General features: G+C 31.6%; 1 protein-coding gene across 3 annotated transcripts; it reads left to right on the top strand.

Moving 5' to 3' along the window:
- Positions 1–10,624: 10,624 nt before the first annotated feature.
- On the top strand, positions 10,625–17,354 carry LOC105113247 (gibberellin 2-beta-dioxygenase 8-like). Of its 3 annotated transcripts, none has more exons than XM_011009340.1 (5): positions 10,625–10,701; positions 11,255–11,336; positions 14,213–14,667; positions 15,877–16,198; positions 17,058–17,354. In XM_011009340.1, the coding sequence occupies exons 3-5, from the start codon at positions 14,222–14,224 to the stop codon at positions 17,286–17,288; spliced, it is 999 nt and encodes a 332-aa protein (XP_011007642.1). In that variant the 5' UTR covers positions 10,625–10,701; positions 11,255–11,336; positions 14,213–14,221; the 3' UTR covers positions 17,289–17,354. The 3 variants fall into 3 exon arrangements, with proteins under 3 accessions (XP_011007642.1, XP_011007644.1, XP_011007645.1); XM_011009342.1 differs by having other exon boundaries at positions 10,682–10,701; positions 11,248–11,336; XM_011009343.1 differs by lacking the exon at positions 10,625–10,701 and adding an exon at positions 10,708–11,000.
- The last annotated feature ends 1,183 nt before the right edge of the window (positions 17,355–18,537 follow it).

Here is an 18,537-nt window from a genome sequence, read left to right as displayed (position 1 = left end):
CACCATTGCTATTATATATTGCCCTGCACATATACATAGAAAAAGTTGGCTAACCATTAAGTTAAACCTCATAATTATTCTCAACTTGGTATCAAAGCTTTCTACCGTCAAAACTCTTTGCAGCCAGCCCTCTTTCTACTTTCTCTATATGGATTCTACTACTACCACCGACTTTTTTTTCTTTACCGGTGGTGCAGTACATCCGGCCAGCCATCCCCTAGTTGTTGCTAGTGGAGTTTTTTCTCCCCTGCAATAACCTTCATTTGCAAAACATGTCTATGATTCTTCCTCACAAGTCTTTGTCGTTCCTTTGCCTCTCATAGGAACACACTCTCTAGCTATTGTTCCTTTATCAAACACCTACCAAGTTATTTCATTGAAACTTACAAACATAAATTATCTATATTGGCATATACAGATAAAGTTATATCTCCTTAGTCAATGAGTGTTTCACTTCGTTGACGGCTTAGTGTCGTGTCCTCTATTTTATATTTTTTACAGTTCTGCTGGTTCTTCCTCTACCATCAGCCCTTCTTTTCTTCATTAGAAGCAACATGATCAATTTATTTTGAGTGCTTTCCTCTCCTCTATCTACGTGGATATATTGCATCTTGTGGTAGATTGCTTTACCTCACATTGTGTTTGGCTCACTCTTGAGCATGCACTTACCTCTCCGTCTAATTCTTGCATCATGCAACTTTATGGCTCTTTTCAAGACTTTCGGCAAGGTGACTCATCGATTAGTATATATATGCAACAAGCTAAATTGTTATTTGACGAATTGGTTGTTGCTGGTCGCCCTATGTTTCTTGAAGATTTCAATCTCTATATGTTTCATGGCCTTCGTGATGGGTTCAAAGACTTGGTAACGAGTGTCATAACCAAGGTAGAATCGCTTTTATATGCTGATCTTCATAGCCAACTTCTTACCTATGAATTTTCACATAAAAACTCCTACCATTCCATGGCTGCAGCTCTCTCTCTACTATCTTCTTCTTTTCTGCCGTAGTAGTTACCACTGCTGCCAACACCATATTTTTCTGCTCATCATGCTATGTCTTATTACAACCCCACCTTCAATTGTAATAGGAGTCGCTCTAGAGGTCATTGATGTCCTAACAACAACTATTACACTCCTCAAAATTGGGGCCAATCTACTGCAAATTGGTGGCCAAACCACTGGCAGTAGACTAGGCGCAACATGCAGTGGTCTGGACAGTAGTATATGCGCTGCCAATTATGCTCCATTTTCAATCATGCAACTCCTCATTGTTCCTAGTTTCATAACAACACTTAGTAGACCTCTACTCACCTTGTTATTGGGAATGTTTCTGCTGTGACTTGGTTCCTCAACACCAACATAAAGCAACACGCCACAACTGATCTTAAAACTCTGATCGATTCTGCACCCTATCTTGGTAATGATTATTTTTATTTTGGTGACGATAAGGGCCTTGATATATCCCATATTGGACATACTATATTACATTTCTTAAAATGCATGTTTACCTTATCTATTGTTCTTTATTTGCCTCATATTACCAAACTATTGTTATCTGTTAAAAAATTCTATCATGATAATAATGTTTATTTTGAATTTCACGCTTTTATGTTTTATGTGAAGGATCTCGTCACCAAGAAAGTTCTCCTTTTTTGTCATCTCTGAGTCTTTTATCATGTCAGTTTCTCAAGCTTTTTAGTCTCCTTTCATCTCCACGACTACCGACATGTGGCATCATCGCTTGGGACATCCAACCCCTTACATTTTAAATTTGTTAGTTTTTAGCAATAAAATCGTATGTACTTCTAAATGTTCTCTTACTTAGTGTGAAGCTTGTCCTTTAGGCAAGTCATCTTGTTTGTCATTGCAACCTACGTGTCATAAAATTTCTATGACATATTGGAACTATGCTTTTGAATCATTGGTATACCATATTAACCGCATGCCTACTCTTGTTCTCCAAAATATATCATCATTTGAGTGTTTGTTTCGTCACACTCCTGATTATAACTTCATACGTACTTTTAGGTGTCTTTGTTCCCTCTTTTTGCGTCCATATCATGCTCATAAATTATATTTCCAATCTTCTCCTTGTGTGTTTTTAGGCTATAACTCATCCCATCTTGGTTATCGTTGTCTTGATTTAGAATCTCATCGTATTTATATCTCTCGTCATGTTCGTTTTCATAAAAATATCTTTCCTTTCTGTTAAGTCTGAACAGGTAACATCCTTATTGGTATCTCGCACCCAACCTACCTATCTTCCATCCTTGAACCTGCTTCATATTTTCAGCTTACTACTTCCCAAACTGGCCCCAATAACAACTCAATTTTTCCCTCTGCCCCATCCCACCGAACAACCCCTTTGCCCATAGATTCTGCCACCCCTTCATCACCATTCCACACTGTCATACTATCACCATATGCTTGTCTTTCCAATGATCATTATACAGGAACATGTTCTTTATCATCGGATGTGCATGTTCTCATGTCTACTACAGCAGAGCAGCTCGGTTCTGCAGCAGCACATCCCAGCTTTGCCGCAGCCTCACAAATGTCTACAATCCCAACCAGTCCCTCTACCGCTTCTTTAGCTGGTTTACAACTCTGTGTAAACCTCTCCTCATATCCTCTTCAGCACTTTCCAGGTATAAGCCACATTTCTCCATGCCTAGCTGCTCGTCAACATCCCATGGTTTTTCATCCAAGACAGTATTGTCCACCGCCACTATCGTAGCCTCTATTGCCTCCTTCAGCCGGGTAGTTTCTCCTTCCTCTCATGAGCCACTTGTTTTTAATGATGCTAACAGATATGAGGCATGACATAGTGCTATGCATGAGAAAATTCAGTCTTTACGTGCAAACAACACTTGGACCTTAGTGCCATTTCACCCCTCCATGAATGTTATTGGTAGTCGGTAGGTGTACAAGATTAAATGCAGATCTAATGGTAGCATTAAGAGGTAAAAGGCTCGTCTGGTTGCTAGAGGTTTCACTCAGTAAGAAGGTATTGATTACTTTAAAACCTTTAGTCCTGTTATCAAATAGGCGACCATTAGATTAGTCTTCTTCAATGTTGTTTCATATGGTTGGAAAATTCATCAATTTAATATCCATAATGCATTTCTCAATGGTGTTTTCGATGAGGAGGTTTACATGAAACAGCCTTCAAGTTTTGTTAATTCTGCTCTCCTCTCTCATATGTGTCAATTGCATAAATCTTTATATGGTTTAAAACAAGTTTTGCAGGCTTGGTACACTCGTTTGAATGATTTCCTATTACCTATTGGTTTTCATGCCTCTAAGGTGGATACCTCATTGTTTATCTTCTCTATTGGTGCTGATATTTGTTATTTTTTGGTCTACGTTGATGATATTTTGCATACAAGTAGTAATTATCTTCTACTCCAACGCCTTATTCAACTACTAAGCTCAAAATTTAAGCTTTATGACTTGGGTTGTGTTTATTATTTTTTAGGTATTAAGGTTCAGTCTATTAGTATGGGTCTTATGCTCTGCCAGCATAAATATACACTTGACATTCTTTATCAGGCTGGTATGTTATCTTGCAAACCTATTAATACTTCTATCTCTACATCCAAACCTAATATTCTATTCGATCCATTGTTTTCTGATGCTACACGCTTTCGTTAAATTATAGGTGCTCTTCAATATCTCACTTTTACACGCCCAAATATTTGCTTAGCTCTTAACAGAGTCTTTCAGTTTATGCATGCTCCTACAGATTCTTATTGGGCTGCTGTAAAATGCATCTTGCGTTATCTTCGGGGTACAACATCACATGACTTACATATTACTCGGCTCTTCAATATCTCACTTTTACACGCCCAAATATTTGCTTAGCTCTTAACAGAGTCTTTCAGTTTATGCATGCTCCTACAGATTCTTATTGGGCTGCTGTAAAATGCATCTTGCGTTATCTTCGGGGTACAACATTACATGACTTACATATTACTCGTAGTTTTTCTTTTGCCTTACATGGTTTTACAGATGTAGATTGGGCAGACAATGTTGATGATAGAAAATCTACGGGTGGTTAACTTGTGTTCTTTGGTCAGACATTGATTTCATGAAAATCCGGTAAGCAACGCATAGTTGTTCACTCTTCTATGGAACCTGAGTATAAAGCTTTAGCCAATAACACTACTGAGGTTATCTGACTTTAGTACTTATTAACAGATCTCTAAATTTTGTCTGCTTCTGCTTTTATCATCTAGTATGACAGCCTTAGTGTCACTTATTTGTTTGTAAATCCTGTTTTTCATGCTCGCACAAAACAAGTTGAGGTTGATTATTATTTTGTTCAAGATAGAGTTGTGAAGAAAAAAATTTAGATTTGTTTTATTTCCTCTCAAGATCAACTTGCCGATGTCTTCAATAAGCCACTTTCTATTTTTTCATTTCAAGCTTCAAGTTGATCCTCTACCCTCAGCTTGAGGGGGCATATTATAAAATGTACTTATGTAGGAAATATTGTAGACATATATATATATATATATATAAAGGGCTGGCTAATCATTAAGTTAAGCCTTTTAATTATTTTCAACTTTTAGCATTAAAAATAAATAATAATATAGTTATCTTATATTACCTCTTACTTAAAATCTCTAAAGATTAACTAGAATTTTTAGTTGAAACAAAACTAAATAACAACTCTTTTTTTTTTCATGTTTTATCAATTTTACACGTAGGCCCCGTTTGTTTGCTAGAAAGTAATTTTCTTTTGGAAAGTGAATTCCGGGAAAATGATTTTCGATAAAGTGAATTATTTTTTGATGTTTGGTAGTGTAATAGAAAATAAGTTAGAAAAACATTTTTCAATGTTTAGTTGTGTCATGAAAAATGAGTTGGAAAATAAGTTATTAATGTTTTATTTTTTAAAAGTTTATTAAAATAATAAGGAACAAATTTTATAAATTAAAAAACTGAATAAAAATAAAATTGAAAAAAAAATAATTTCATAAATTATCTCAAATAAAATAAATAATAATCAAAATAATAGAGATGAAATCTAACAAATAAAAAAAATAAAAGATGAAGAAATTAAAATAATAATAATAATAATAATAATTTTATAAATTATTTCAAATAAAATACATAACAATCAAAAGAATGAGAATCAAATTTGATAAATAAAAAATTCAATTAAAAAATGATAAGTGAAAAGTAAACAATACTTATAAAAATAAGGATCAAAGTTAATATAAAAATTAAATTCAAAGTGATTAAATTCAAAAAAAATGTTTTTTAAAAAGAATATATAGCAATCAAAAGTTTGAGAACCAAATTTGATATAATAATTAACAATAGTGTAATATTTTTAAATTTTTCATAACTTTTCAAAAATATTTTTTGTTTAAAATAAAAGGAAAATACTTTTTTAAAAATCAAATTAAACTTTTGTGTGATTAAAAAGTATTTTTTTTTATTAATTTTTGTAATAATAAATAAATAAAAATAAATTTGGAGAAGACTTTTCATATCTAACGAAGAAGACAGTAAACTCGTCCTGATTTCTACACGCAACAGTGGGCATGGCCCAAAAATGGACTATCGATGTGCCCACGATTCAGAATGGTAGTAACAATACATGGATGATGATTAAAGTTGAAAAGAGCAGAATCTCAGGGCACTCCATAATGATTGAGTGCTGTGAAATTAAACACAATTATCTTCCAATCATCAAGACCTGAATGCAATGACATAACCTGCTAAACCCATTTTACCGCTCAAACTTACCCTCAAATTGTCAAACGCCCACTTGAACGAGAAGGGCTTGTGAATGACCACACTAAAAAAATCACAAATAGTGCAAGAGGCGCCGTCGGCAATTATGATCAAGACATTCATTCATCAACCGTGCATGTGGCTGCAGATTCAGCTGCAATAATTCAAGTGTCCTTTAACATTTGATGGTATGGTTTTCTCTGTGATGTAGGCCTTGAATTGTATATGTATGTAATCATCTATGCTAGGTGGGTATGAGAGACTGTACAGGTAGCTTAGTCGCAGGACAAATTAACGACCTTAGACAGCTCATGCCTTGGTCCATTTATAAGTAAAAAGCGCTGCTCCTGTAGAGATGCATCACATGCTTTCTGTATTAAATCCTGGGCCATGTCCTATCCCTCGTATCTCCTATCTTTCTTTTTTTATGCTTAATATACAAGAGTTGGTGCAAGTTGGCGGCCGTTATGGTGGAATGATTGACCTAAAATTCAGTAGTAAATCAGGGGTCCAAGTTCCCCCTTCGGTGTGTGTCTATATATTTGACCCGCCGGAGCAAAATTTAGATCACAATCAAGTGGATTGATTATAATTAATTAAAAACATTAAAATAATATTATTTTAAAAATTTAATGAGTTTTTTTATTGGGTTATAAGTAAACTCTCTTATCTTTTTTACGCTTGACATAGAAGAGTTGGTGTAAGTTGTGGTGGAATAGCTAAATTAAAATTCAGCATTAGATTAGAGGTTGAAGTTTGTTTGGAAATCCATTTCCCTCCAAAAATAAAAATGATTTTATGGCTGGCCTTAAAGAAAGATCTTTGCACAAAAGCCTTTCTAATGAAGAGGTACATCCTGAGCCCTTAGGATGACCATTGTTCTTTTTGTGAAGATCATTCAGAAACTGTTTCACACATATTCATGCATTGCCCAATGGTCTGGAAACTATGGAATAAGATAGTAACTTGGAGAGATTGAAATTCAAATTGATCATCAAGCCATGCTGGTTCAATAACCATGATACACACACATCTTCTCCTCCTAATTGTCACTAGTGAGAACTACAAATGTATGTCATTTCACTTATATGATGCATAAAGAAGACTATAGATGCATTTATTTAAAAGCCTAGCATCCAAAAAAATAACTCTAAAATTATATATGAAAAAAAAACTTAACATTAATTCATCCAGCCGACATCTAAAAGATAGAGTTTGAGTTCCTCGTTGTTGAATACAAAATCTTATTTATGATTCTAGAAAATATATCATCATTGTAATCAGGGGTGGAGGGAAGGGGTTTAGTAAGGGACTAGCACCGTCAATTTCTTTTCCTTACCTCCCATTTGAATAATTAAAACTTTTGGCCCTCTTTATATTTTTTTGTCTAATTTGCCCCCCCCAAAAAAAAAAAATTTCTGACTCCACCCTTGACTTTAATTTAGCTAATTAAGGCAAATTTCATTAAGAAAAAAAATATAGTTCAAAGTTCATAAACAGGATACCCTAATTCAGGAAAAAACCTCTTAAGAATCTAGCGAGTTATCTGCTCTACCATTACTACTATGGATCTTGATAGACTCTTATTCGAGCTGGCTGTAAACTTAAAATGCGTAATGGTAACCTTGTAAACTTTTGGTTAACTACTTAGTTGATTGGTTTCTGTTTAGCTAACTCTTATCTGGCTCTCTTTTGTTTGTCCTCCTCCAAAGCAAAGAATGTTAGTCAAATGAGATACTAGATAAAGGATACTTAATATTAGAATTTAAAATGGATTAGACCCCTCAATATTAGTGAGGATATGTTATTTCAAAAGTTATTGTCTGATTTTAATTTTGCAGTTATTCATCAATTGAAAGAAGACAAGTTGATTTCAAAATGGGAAAAGGATGGAGGCTATATTGTAAACTCTTTTATGCTTGCCCTTTAAAGGATTAGGTATGCTGGATCTAAAAATTATGTCACAAATGTTTGGAAATCCATTTCCCTCCAAAAATAAAAATGATTTTATGGCTGGCCTTAAAGAAAGATCTTTGCACAAAAGCCTTTCTAATGAAGAGGTACATCCTGAGCCCTTAGGATGACCATTGTTCTTTTTGTGAAGATCATTCAGAAACTGTTTCACACATATTCATGCATTGCCCAATGGTCTGGAAACTATGGAATAAGATAGTAACTTGGAGAGGATTGAGGTGGGTAATGCCATATGCCCTTGATAACCTTTAATGTCAATGGTTAGATCTTCTACAGGAAAAACGTTGTAAGTTTAAAAGATGTATTTGGAAGGGCTTTATGTTTAGCATTGTCTGGACTATATGGAATGTTAGGAATATTTTGAAATTTGAGGAAAAACAACCAATCTGGGAAGCTATCCTAAGGCACTTGTTTTACTTTATTACAGGCTGGATCATAAATCTGAACTCTTTATTTTGGTATACCGGTGCTGATTTGTATAGGAATCACAAATGTATTTTGACTTGATCTACTTAAGTTTTGATTTCATGTGGTTTTTGTAATGTTTGCTTCATTAGTGAGGTTTTATATTTTCTTGTCTTTCTTCCTTGTAATTAGGCTGATGTCTAGACTACACCCTATATAGCTAAAGCTTTGCCTATACTATTTAGGTTTTTTCTTTTTATTCTATATATATTTTGATTTAACCAAAAAAAATATCATGATAATTCTATTTACCAAACATTACTTCAATCTTCATCGGTTAATGTAATAATATGTCAATAAATTTATGTAAGAATGTCTGATCCAATAGACTGAGATATTCGAGAAGGTCAAACTAAAAAGAAAGTGTCTGTATTTATTTATTCTATTTACTTTTCAATATTCCGTGAGGATGAGTAGAGATTATACATAAAAGGTGGAAAGCGGTACAACATACATACATGAAATACCGCAAAATCTTGATAAAGAGCCCATTTATTTTTATTTTTTATTTTTAAAATTTTTGCATGTCATTTTGATGTGCTGATATTAAAAAAATTTTAAAAAATAATTTTTTTTAAAAAAATAACTATTATTATGTTTGATGTGCTGATATTAAAAAAATTTTAAAAAATATTTTTTTTTTTAAAAAATAACTATTATTATAATACCAAATATATATGAATTTTGCTAAACCTTAAGCCGGTATTTATTGGATCAAATATATAGTTTTAGTTATTTTAATATATTTACACATAAAAATATATTATCATAACATAATATTAAATTGGTTGCATAAGTGAAACCTTTGGGCTTTTTTTTTTCACAAGAAAACACATGATTCTTTTTTTTAACATGGAAAGGGAGAATAAATTGCATTATGAGAACATCATGTGTACCCTTTGATGATATTTTGCACAGGCAAGTGTTTCAAGAAGCTACGGCATGAGTCCATGAGTGATGATCCACATGTCATTTTGCTTTGCACGTTAACCTAGAATACTTTTTTTTTTAATAAAAGTATTTTTTAATTAAAAATATATTAAAATAAATTTTTTAAAAATTTATTTTTATTTTTAAAATTAACATACATATTTGATATTGTAAATATTTGTTAAAAATATTTTTTACTTGAAAATATATTAAAATAATTTATTTTTGTAGATTTTTTAGTTTTAATATCAATATATCAAAATTATTAAAAACTTTTTTAAAAAATAAATTTGATATATTTTTTTTTTAAAAAATATTCCTTAAATATATCTAAAAGTGAAAGTTAACATATTCTTAAACATGCTCTACCGAAAAATATCTAAAAAATAGTTTAAAGAGTTTTTTATGCTTGAACCCAATCTCATACATTGATATTTCTATCTTGACGTGCAAAATTTAACATGCATGTGACTCTAGTTGCCTCCACGTAGGTTCCGACATGGAATCAGCAGTGACAGTTATACGGTTGGGTCCAGTACTAATCATGTGCCTTGCTTATCAGATTTCATTTCAGACAGCCTCAGAGATAGGGATAGGTAGAGGGAGAGAGGGGGGGGAGGGGGAGAGAGAGGGCTTAATGGTGGATATTGAACCAAGTCTCCCCATATTGGCTCCAAATGTTTCAGTCACAACATGTCTTTTGGTCCTTATTGTTCCAAGTATACCACTCCCTTATCTCTTTCTTAAAGATGTCGACGCTCAAAATGGAAATTGTACTTGGCAATTATCTTTATCTACACTACATTACACTAGTGTTCTTCAAAAAGAGGGAAAATAAATAAAAAATAACCAGCCAATCCTTATGTACGCTTAAATATTCAATGATAAGCTTTGAATTTCCTCACTTAATGCTTGAATTCGGATCCTGCTATGCTCATCGGTCATGTCAACTATACATAAAATATTTTTAAAGAATCGGTGCATATGACAAGGAGAAGATGCATCTAGATGGATGGTATAGCAAGTTTCACTCCCATTACTAGCTTTTTGAATTGTTAGAGAATATTTAGGTTTGATTAAGAGACGTCTAAATATATACTTCCATTAGCGATAGGTCTATTTCTACATCTACTTTTTTTTTTGTTTAAAAAGGAAAAAACTATACATTAAGTAATCATATTTTACGTTTAATTAGAGGCACTTTGCATAAATTTGAGCAAGATATGAGTGTATTGGGGATTGAATGAGTATTAAATGTGCTTTATTATAAGCTTTGGATCGCTTACTTGTCTCTAATTTCATTGCCCAAATTAAAAAAATTCTAATACAATTATTAGCACGCGTGATTTCCTCTCAAGCAAATACTCCTTACCCTTATATATTATCTTCTTCCTGCAGTACTGTGCCGATCATAATCATTAATGGTCTTGCTAGCTTTTCTTCCCTATAAAATATCTCCCCTCCAAGCTTAGTGGACGACGCAAACGCCCTTTCTCCAGGCTTAGTGGACGACGCAAACGCCCTTTCTCTAGCTCCCTCCCTCCCTCCCTCCCTCTCTCATTCTCTTTGCGTTTCTCTTTTAGGTACCATATTTCTTCTCATCAAGTAGTCTCTATGTTCTTACGCATATTCTTTGCCACTCTAAACTCTTGATCTTATTTTGCTATGAACGTTTAGATCCTTTTCGTTTCCTGTCATCGTCTTGTATTTGTTTTCATAGTTTTGTTCTCTCTATCTACACTTGCTTTCAACATGGATAGGATTGTGCTTGCCACGATATTGTACTTAAAATTACATGATACTATCAGCTTAATTCTTTTTCACCCCATTGCCGAGAACTACTTGTAGCTCGACGTTCACTTTACCGAGCACTGCCATGCAAGTAATTAGCTAGCTAGATACATACTAGCCTTTTTTCTTTTTTCTACGTCACAACAGTAAGATTATTTATATCGGGATAAAAATCACCGATAAATTTTCTGTGGAAACATTTCTTCAGAGAATGTCTTGTCTCATTGATATTGTATATTTCGTGTTTATCCATTGCAGCAACAAACTATATTATTTTTTTTCCTATATTTTGTCTAGAGACTGAAATAACATATTGTTTATCACTTCATTTTCTTGAGAATGCAGACCACAAAAGGTTTAATTCAAGTGGATATCAAGGAAAGCTTTACTGGTGGAATCTGACAACTTTTTGGAGATTATAAACCAGGTAAGTTTATTAAATGAAACACTTCAGTTGTGATTCATGCATGTAACATAATTCCTTCAAATACACTGTTTTAGATGGATGATTAATTCATTACGAATCTGACACCGATCATCCTATAGGATTCATAATAACATTGAATCCATTGCATCAATCATACAGTTTTGGCCCACTTATATCTTTATATAATATTCATATATCATCTGTCCTCTTCTATGATTCATACTAAGATTGTATTGGCTAGTTTCTTTCTTTCTTTCTTTCTTTCCTTTTGTTTTTATTTATAATAATGTGAAGGGAAACTTGAGTGTATAGTATATATTCACTGCCCATCAACTACTATATCTAGCACAAACTAGGCCTTTTTTAAGCTAGATTCATTAATTAATTAATTTGATTTTTTATGGGTCCATCAAATGTTAGTCAAATGACTAAATTTGACATGATAACTGAGACAGCAACAGGCAATAGGGAAGTTGTTTGGGAGATATTAATATTTCTTAATAGTAAGTGGCTTTATACCATCATTTGCTGCATGACCTTATCATTTAATATGACATTAGAGTCAAGACGTCAAAACCAAAACTTTTCCAAGTACCCTTATGCAAATTAACAACACGAGACCAAATGCTCCACACAGGAGAAAAAAGAGTGGCCACATTTTTAGAGAAGGCATGCTATTTTTAATTTTCAATTTGTGAATGAGATCATTACGTTAATTACAAAATTAGGATTTTACATATATATAGCCTGCAAGTAGATGGCAAAGAATCCAAAAGACGTCTTCAAAAAGAATAGCAGCACATGCACAACTAAAACCTTAATAATAATCCGATAAATTATAGCTCATGCGATATTAATTTTTTGAGAGTCCTAGGAATTCCATGGGTTAATCAAATAGAACAATACTAATAATATTGAAAGGAATTCTCTCATTTCATGTCTACTACAATAGAGACAAACTCATAATTAATAGTTGATTATGTATGATTTGATAAGTGGGGCATAAAGAAATAAGCAGGAAATGAAAGGAACCCAGTCAAACATTTTTTCATTCACCTTACCTACAAATTAGCTGACAACCGAAACATCATCATTATTTTAAAAATTAATGTAACCCCATATTCTAGTATAACTTTATAGCAACGGTTAGGAAACACCCTATAAACTGTGTTTTTTTTTTAAAAAAAAATTATAAAAAGCAATTTTTTTACATGTTTTGGATTATTTTAATGCTTTGATTTTCAAAATAAATTTTTTAAAATAAAAAAATATTATTTTAATACATTTTAATATCACAAGTTTTTTGTTTTAAAACAGTATTTAATAATTAATAAAGCCAAAAACTCTTAAATTATGTATAAAATTTTAGTTAAAAAAGTAAGAGAAGTAGATAGAGTAGAATATGGAGTGGGATTTGGCTCAATGTGATTTGGAGTGGATACAAGCTCTTAAATTATGTATAAAATTTTAGTTAAACAAGTAAGAGAAGGAGATAGAATAGAATATGGAGTGGGATTTGGAGTGGATACAAGTATTCCAGGTTAAATTGAAGTAGGTTAAAGATAATAGAATAAGTAATAGATCAGTCAATTTAATTTAATTTATTTTTAAAAAATTTAATTCATTTTATTTAAAAAACCAAATTTTTTTATTAATATAATTCAAATTAAACCATAAATCAACACATCATCAAATTAACATACTAAACAAACAATATCTTATAACCAGGTTATAATTCAATGATCATTGATTGTTATTTAAATAAATTTATTCGGAATAAAAATATTGATATAATTAGATTTTTTTTTTCATATCACATGTCTTGTTAAAAAAAAAAAAAATCATTTTATGCGCGATAGCCTGTTCTATATGATTTTGCTCCTAGCCACAAGCCAAAAAGGTCTGAAAGAAGCAACCCTTTGTGATGACAAATGTCAATATTTTGTGGTAGGGACTATCATCGGTCCAATGGCCATGTAGGCATGACCGACATGTATAATGAGGCCCCACTTTATAAATAAGCCTGTGATTGATTTCACCCGTCCCTTCTCAAGTGCGGTTAATGAAGAGTGCTGGTTACTAGGGATAAGTAAATTAACTCCAGCAATAATTTGAAATTAATTGAATTGAATATTTTGTTTTATTTATTGGGTAGTTTTGGTTAGAAATTCTTTAAAAAAATTTCTTCAGTTGGTTTTAGTTTTAATTTAAATTTTAAGAATAAAAAACCAACTTGAACTAATTAAAAAATATAAATAAAAACTTCATCAATTATTACAAAAATTAAAATCTTATTAATTCAAAGTATACTTATTTGATTTTAATAAAAATATAAAACCGTATTAAACCAATCGGTTTAGTCCTTTCAATTAGACTATAAATATGCGCGCGTGTTTTTTATTCTAAAGTATAAGTGTTCTAATTTGTTTTTTATTCTAAAAAAATTATCTTTTGCTAAACAATTTCAAAATTGAAACCTTTTTCTTAGGAAAAACTTAAAACCAAGCTTGTTTACTTCCATGGAAAATCATGAGAACATTGTTTCTTGTGCTCTTTGTGTTCATCATTTGAATTTAATAGTTAATTGAAATAAAACGCATCAAAATAAAAATCCAAATTTGCATAACAAGAAAACATGAAAATTTAGATATCTTCAAGTCTAGAACACAAGAAGACATGAAATCAACTTCGTCTCCAAGGTCCAAAACCTTTTTAATAGACGATGAAGGAAACAAAAACAAGGGAAAAGCCTCTTGTCCCGGTCATCTTTTCCTCCCTCTTTGTCCCTATCTCTCCTTGGCTAGAAAGCCCACATCCATACACCACCATATTTTTATTTTTCCTAGGCCTTAATTCCGTTTCACATCTGCTTTCAGGCTCAAAGGATGGACGTTGACCCACCGTTCCCACAGACCTACAAGACCCTCTTGGAAAAAACCAGAAAAGGGGCAACTGATCACAAAGATGTTGATATCATTGAGGAATGCGAGCTTCCATTGATCGATCTTGGCCGTCTGAATCTTAAGAACTTGGAGAAAGAAAAGTGCGAGACAGAGATTGCTAGGGCATCACAGGAGTGGGGGTTCTTTCAAGTCGTAAATCATGGGATTTCACGTGAGATTTTGGACAAAATGAGAAGTGAACAAGTTAAGGTTTTTAAACAACCTTTTATTGAAAAGAGCAAAGAAGAAAACTTTTTGAATTTCTCTAGGGGGACTTATCGATGGGGGACACCTACAGCTACTTGCCTTAAGCAGTTGTCATGGTCCGAAGCTTTTCATATTCCTTTGAGTGAGATACAGGTTTCCAATGGTTTCAGTACTGCTCTCAGGTAACTGCAAATTTATTTCTTTAAATTTCTATAAAATTTTTTTTCTTGAAGTGGAATTTATACTTTATTTAGTATATCTCCTTTAAAAAAAAATTATACTCAATATTTGAAACTTTTATTTTTTACCCTTTAAAATTGAATCCCTTCTCACAGATGATTATCTGTAGCTATTGAAGGTGATGAACTATCCAAAAATCAGATTTTGATGGATCACATGGTTTTATTTAGATGCTCCAAATTGAATAAGCAAGTGAAAGCATGGAATCAATTTTATTTTTTTGTGCTTACAAAATAGGGAAAATTGTGCACTGCTTACTGCTCACTATCACATACGAAAAAATCATAAGCCATGGCATCAAACCTTTTAGGTTCAGCTTTCAAGCGATAACTAGAGGAGGACTTCTTCTTTATCTTTAGCCTTATCACTGTGAAATGTCTTAGAAACTTTCCTGCAATGCTTAGGCAATACACGCTCCATAAAACTACTAGTACATAATTAGACTAGCAAAGTCAGCATATCTGCTTCACATAGCACATCAAAATCATATAGTGTCTGTGTGTGTGATTGCATGCAAGGCCTGGTATTTGATCAACACAAAGTCCACACTTCCTAACGTGAAAGAAATGTCAAAAGTTGAATAATGAGCTATAAATGATCAGACTATCCCATCTGCAACAAGCTAGATGATATTGTTTCCTGGAGTTTGACAGGTCTCATTCTAAATAGAAGTGGCTACAATTTTTCTTTGATTTCTAATTAGCCTGAGTGTTAACAATGTATTTTCTTTCGTGAAAGTTCTTGATGTGGCATAAAGGTGGATCCTTGTCAATAATTTGATCAAATTAACACATGCACCTCCTAAGTTCGACTGGAAAAATTATTTTTATTTTTTCTTTGAAAATATGTATTAATTGGTGCTTTTTTGTGGCTGTCCCTTTTGTTAAATATGTATTAATTGGTGCTTTTTTGTGGTTGTCCCTTGTGTTAACAACAACTTTTCTTTTCAAATGTAACTTGGTGTGGCCTTAAATGGATTTAAGCTCCGTCTCAATAATTTGATCAAATGGACGCATGCATGCATTCATTTTGTTTTGATAATTTTCACTTCTTTCCTTGAAATATATGAATTGATAGGTGCTTTTTTTTGTGATTGTCCATTTTGTTAACAATTTTTTTCTTTCTGTTTTCTTTTTCAAATATACTTCCAGCTCGACAATGGAACAATTTGCTACAACAGTTACCAATCTAGCACAGAAATTAGCTGAGATTTTGGCTGAGAAATTCGGCTGCAAATCTGATTTCATTAAAGAAAATTGTCTGTCAAGCACTTGTTATCTACGAATGAACCGATATCCACCATGTCCAATCCCTTCAGAGGTATTCGGACTCATGCCACACACTGATAGCGACTTTCTCACCATTTTACACCAAGATGAAGTTGGAGGATTGCAATTAGTGAAAGATGGGAAATGGTTTGCTGTCAAGCCAAACTCAGAGGCACTGATAATCAATATCGGAGACTTGTTTCAGGTAATTAATGGAACATGTTCTTAGTAGGAAATTGAATGATATCCATCGCACGAAAAGGGCAGAACCAGACTTTGCTTTGGGAGGCCATGGCACCTCCGAAGTTTTGAAAGTTTTCAATTTGACCCTTAAATGTTTTCGTTTTTAATAATAGTTAAGCACTTTGCATTCCCAAATATATCATTTTTTTTTTCTCAACCATCCTTTTAACTTGACTTATTTTGAAACTTGTCCTAGCTAGTAGCTTTCTCAATTTTTAAAACCCTGTCTTGTGAATTCGTTGTTTCATCCTTGGATTTGATGGAAGCAACTTGTATGCTCTACCTACTACTATATAGTGGGAATAAAAATTATTTATGGTATAATTTTTATAACTTAATTTAAGTTATTTTTTAACTTTTATTTTTATAAATTAATTTAAGTTATTTTTTAAAAAAAATTTAAATAATAGATTTATTTGATTAGAAATAATTTTTAAGTTAATAGAAAGTTTGTTACCAATTAACTTACGTTTTTAATTAATTAAAAGTTAAAAATATTAAATTTAACTTATGAATTATAAATTATAATACATTTATTTTTCCAAAACAAATTGTTTTTAGTCAATTTTTTCTTAGCATACTTAAAAAAAAGTATTTAAATTCATTTTTCTTTAAAATTACTTATACAAATTAACTTTTAGATTATGATTCAAAAGAAGAAGAAAAATCATAAAATCATGCCAAAAGGACCCAGAAATTTACTATGAAATGTTGTTAGCATGATTATATATATACATTGACAAAGAGTTACATTTTCTTAAAAAAAAAAACCCCAATAAAATATCAACTCATTAGTTCGTGGACATGATGAAAATTTGCAGGCTTGGAGCAACGATGTTTATAAGAGTGTCGACCACCGTGTTGTCACAAATCCACGAGTTGAAAGATTCTCAACAGCGTATTTCTTCTGTCCTTCCTATGATACAGTGATACAAAGTTGCTATGAGCCTTCAGTTTATAGGAAATTTAGCTTTAAAGAATATAGACAACAAGTGCAAGAGGATGTTCAAAAATTAGGTTACAAGATAGGGCTCCCTAGGTTTCTTGTATAATAAATAATAAATAAATTTTCTGATTAATTAAGTAGGTTTTCTTTTCTTTTTTCCAAGAAAGAAAATTTATATCTTTATTGGTTGTTTTGGAAAATGAAAATAATTATTAGCAATTTTTAATTACCATGATTAGATTCTTGCTTAGTGATTCATCCACCAATGTAATTATTTACTTAAAAAAATCTCTAAATGCTTCTTATAACCAAGGCAAGCCATTAATTAATCAAAAGATTCATTCCGGGTGAGGTTTTTACGAGTCTTAAAATAGAATTTCTAGTTAGAATCTAGGATACAAAAGTTTTAGGTAAAGGATTTTCCTATTGTTTAAAATTAAATTGAAAATGTCGAAGTAAAGTTATATAACTTTAAATTCTTTAATAAATTAAGGACATTGAATATTGTTATACACTACCTCTATATTGTTAATTAGTTATTAGCCTAGGAGCCAAAATATTTCTTGCTAAATCATATATATATATATATATATATATATATATATATTATTTTTTTGAAATAATTATATACTAGATTGACTCAGGCCAATCCTATTTAAGCTACAAAATTTGTGATTAAGGTTGTGAGAGTGTGACAACCCTCTATAATTTTTTTTTATAAAAAAATTATACTATTTAAGCTACAAAATTTGTGATTAAGGGTGTGAGAGTGTGACAATCCTTTATAAATTTTTTTTATAAAAAAACTATGAAGTTCAATTATCAAACAATCAATATTGAAGAAAAAAATTGAAAAATAAAATTAAAAAAAAAGTTGAAAAAATGGTTCGAGTTAACATGGTAAACCGGTCAAACCCATATTAAAGGTCATAAGAATGAGATTATCCCATTAAAAAGCAAATTGAAAAATATTTATGAAATCCAATTTACAACTAGCCTAATGTTAGAGGATAAAAAATAAACATTTGATTAAAAAAATATAAAAAAAATCTGAATTAACCTTGGTTGTATTACCAAGCCAACAATATGAATAATAAGAATGAGATAATCCTATGAAAAATAATTTGAGATTTTTTTTTATGAAACTCAATTATCAAGTAATTCAATGTTGGATGATGAAATTATAAAAATATTAAAAAAACATAAAAGACTTGAGTAAACTTTGATTATTCCTGCTGAACCAGAAATATAGATCATTAGATAAAGATAATTTATTTAAAAGTAAATTGAAAAAAAGAAAGATATGAAGCTTAAATCCCAAACAACCCAATGTTAGAGAATGAAATTAATTTTTT

The sequence above is a fragment of the Populus euphratica genome, unplaced genomic scaffold (assembly GCF_000495115.2).
Source record: "Populus euphratica unplaced genomic scaffold, PopEup_1.0 scaffold405.1, whole genome shotgun sequence".
In the NCBI taxonomy this organism is placed as follows: Eukaryota; Viridiplantae; Streptophyta; class Magnoliopsida; order Malpighiales; family Salicaceae; genus Populus; species Populus euphratica.
This window is presented reverse-complemented; position numbering and strand designations above follow the sequence as displayed.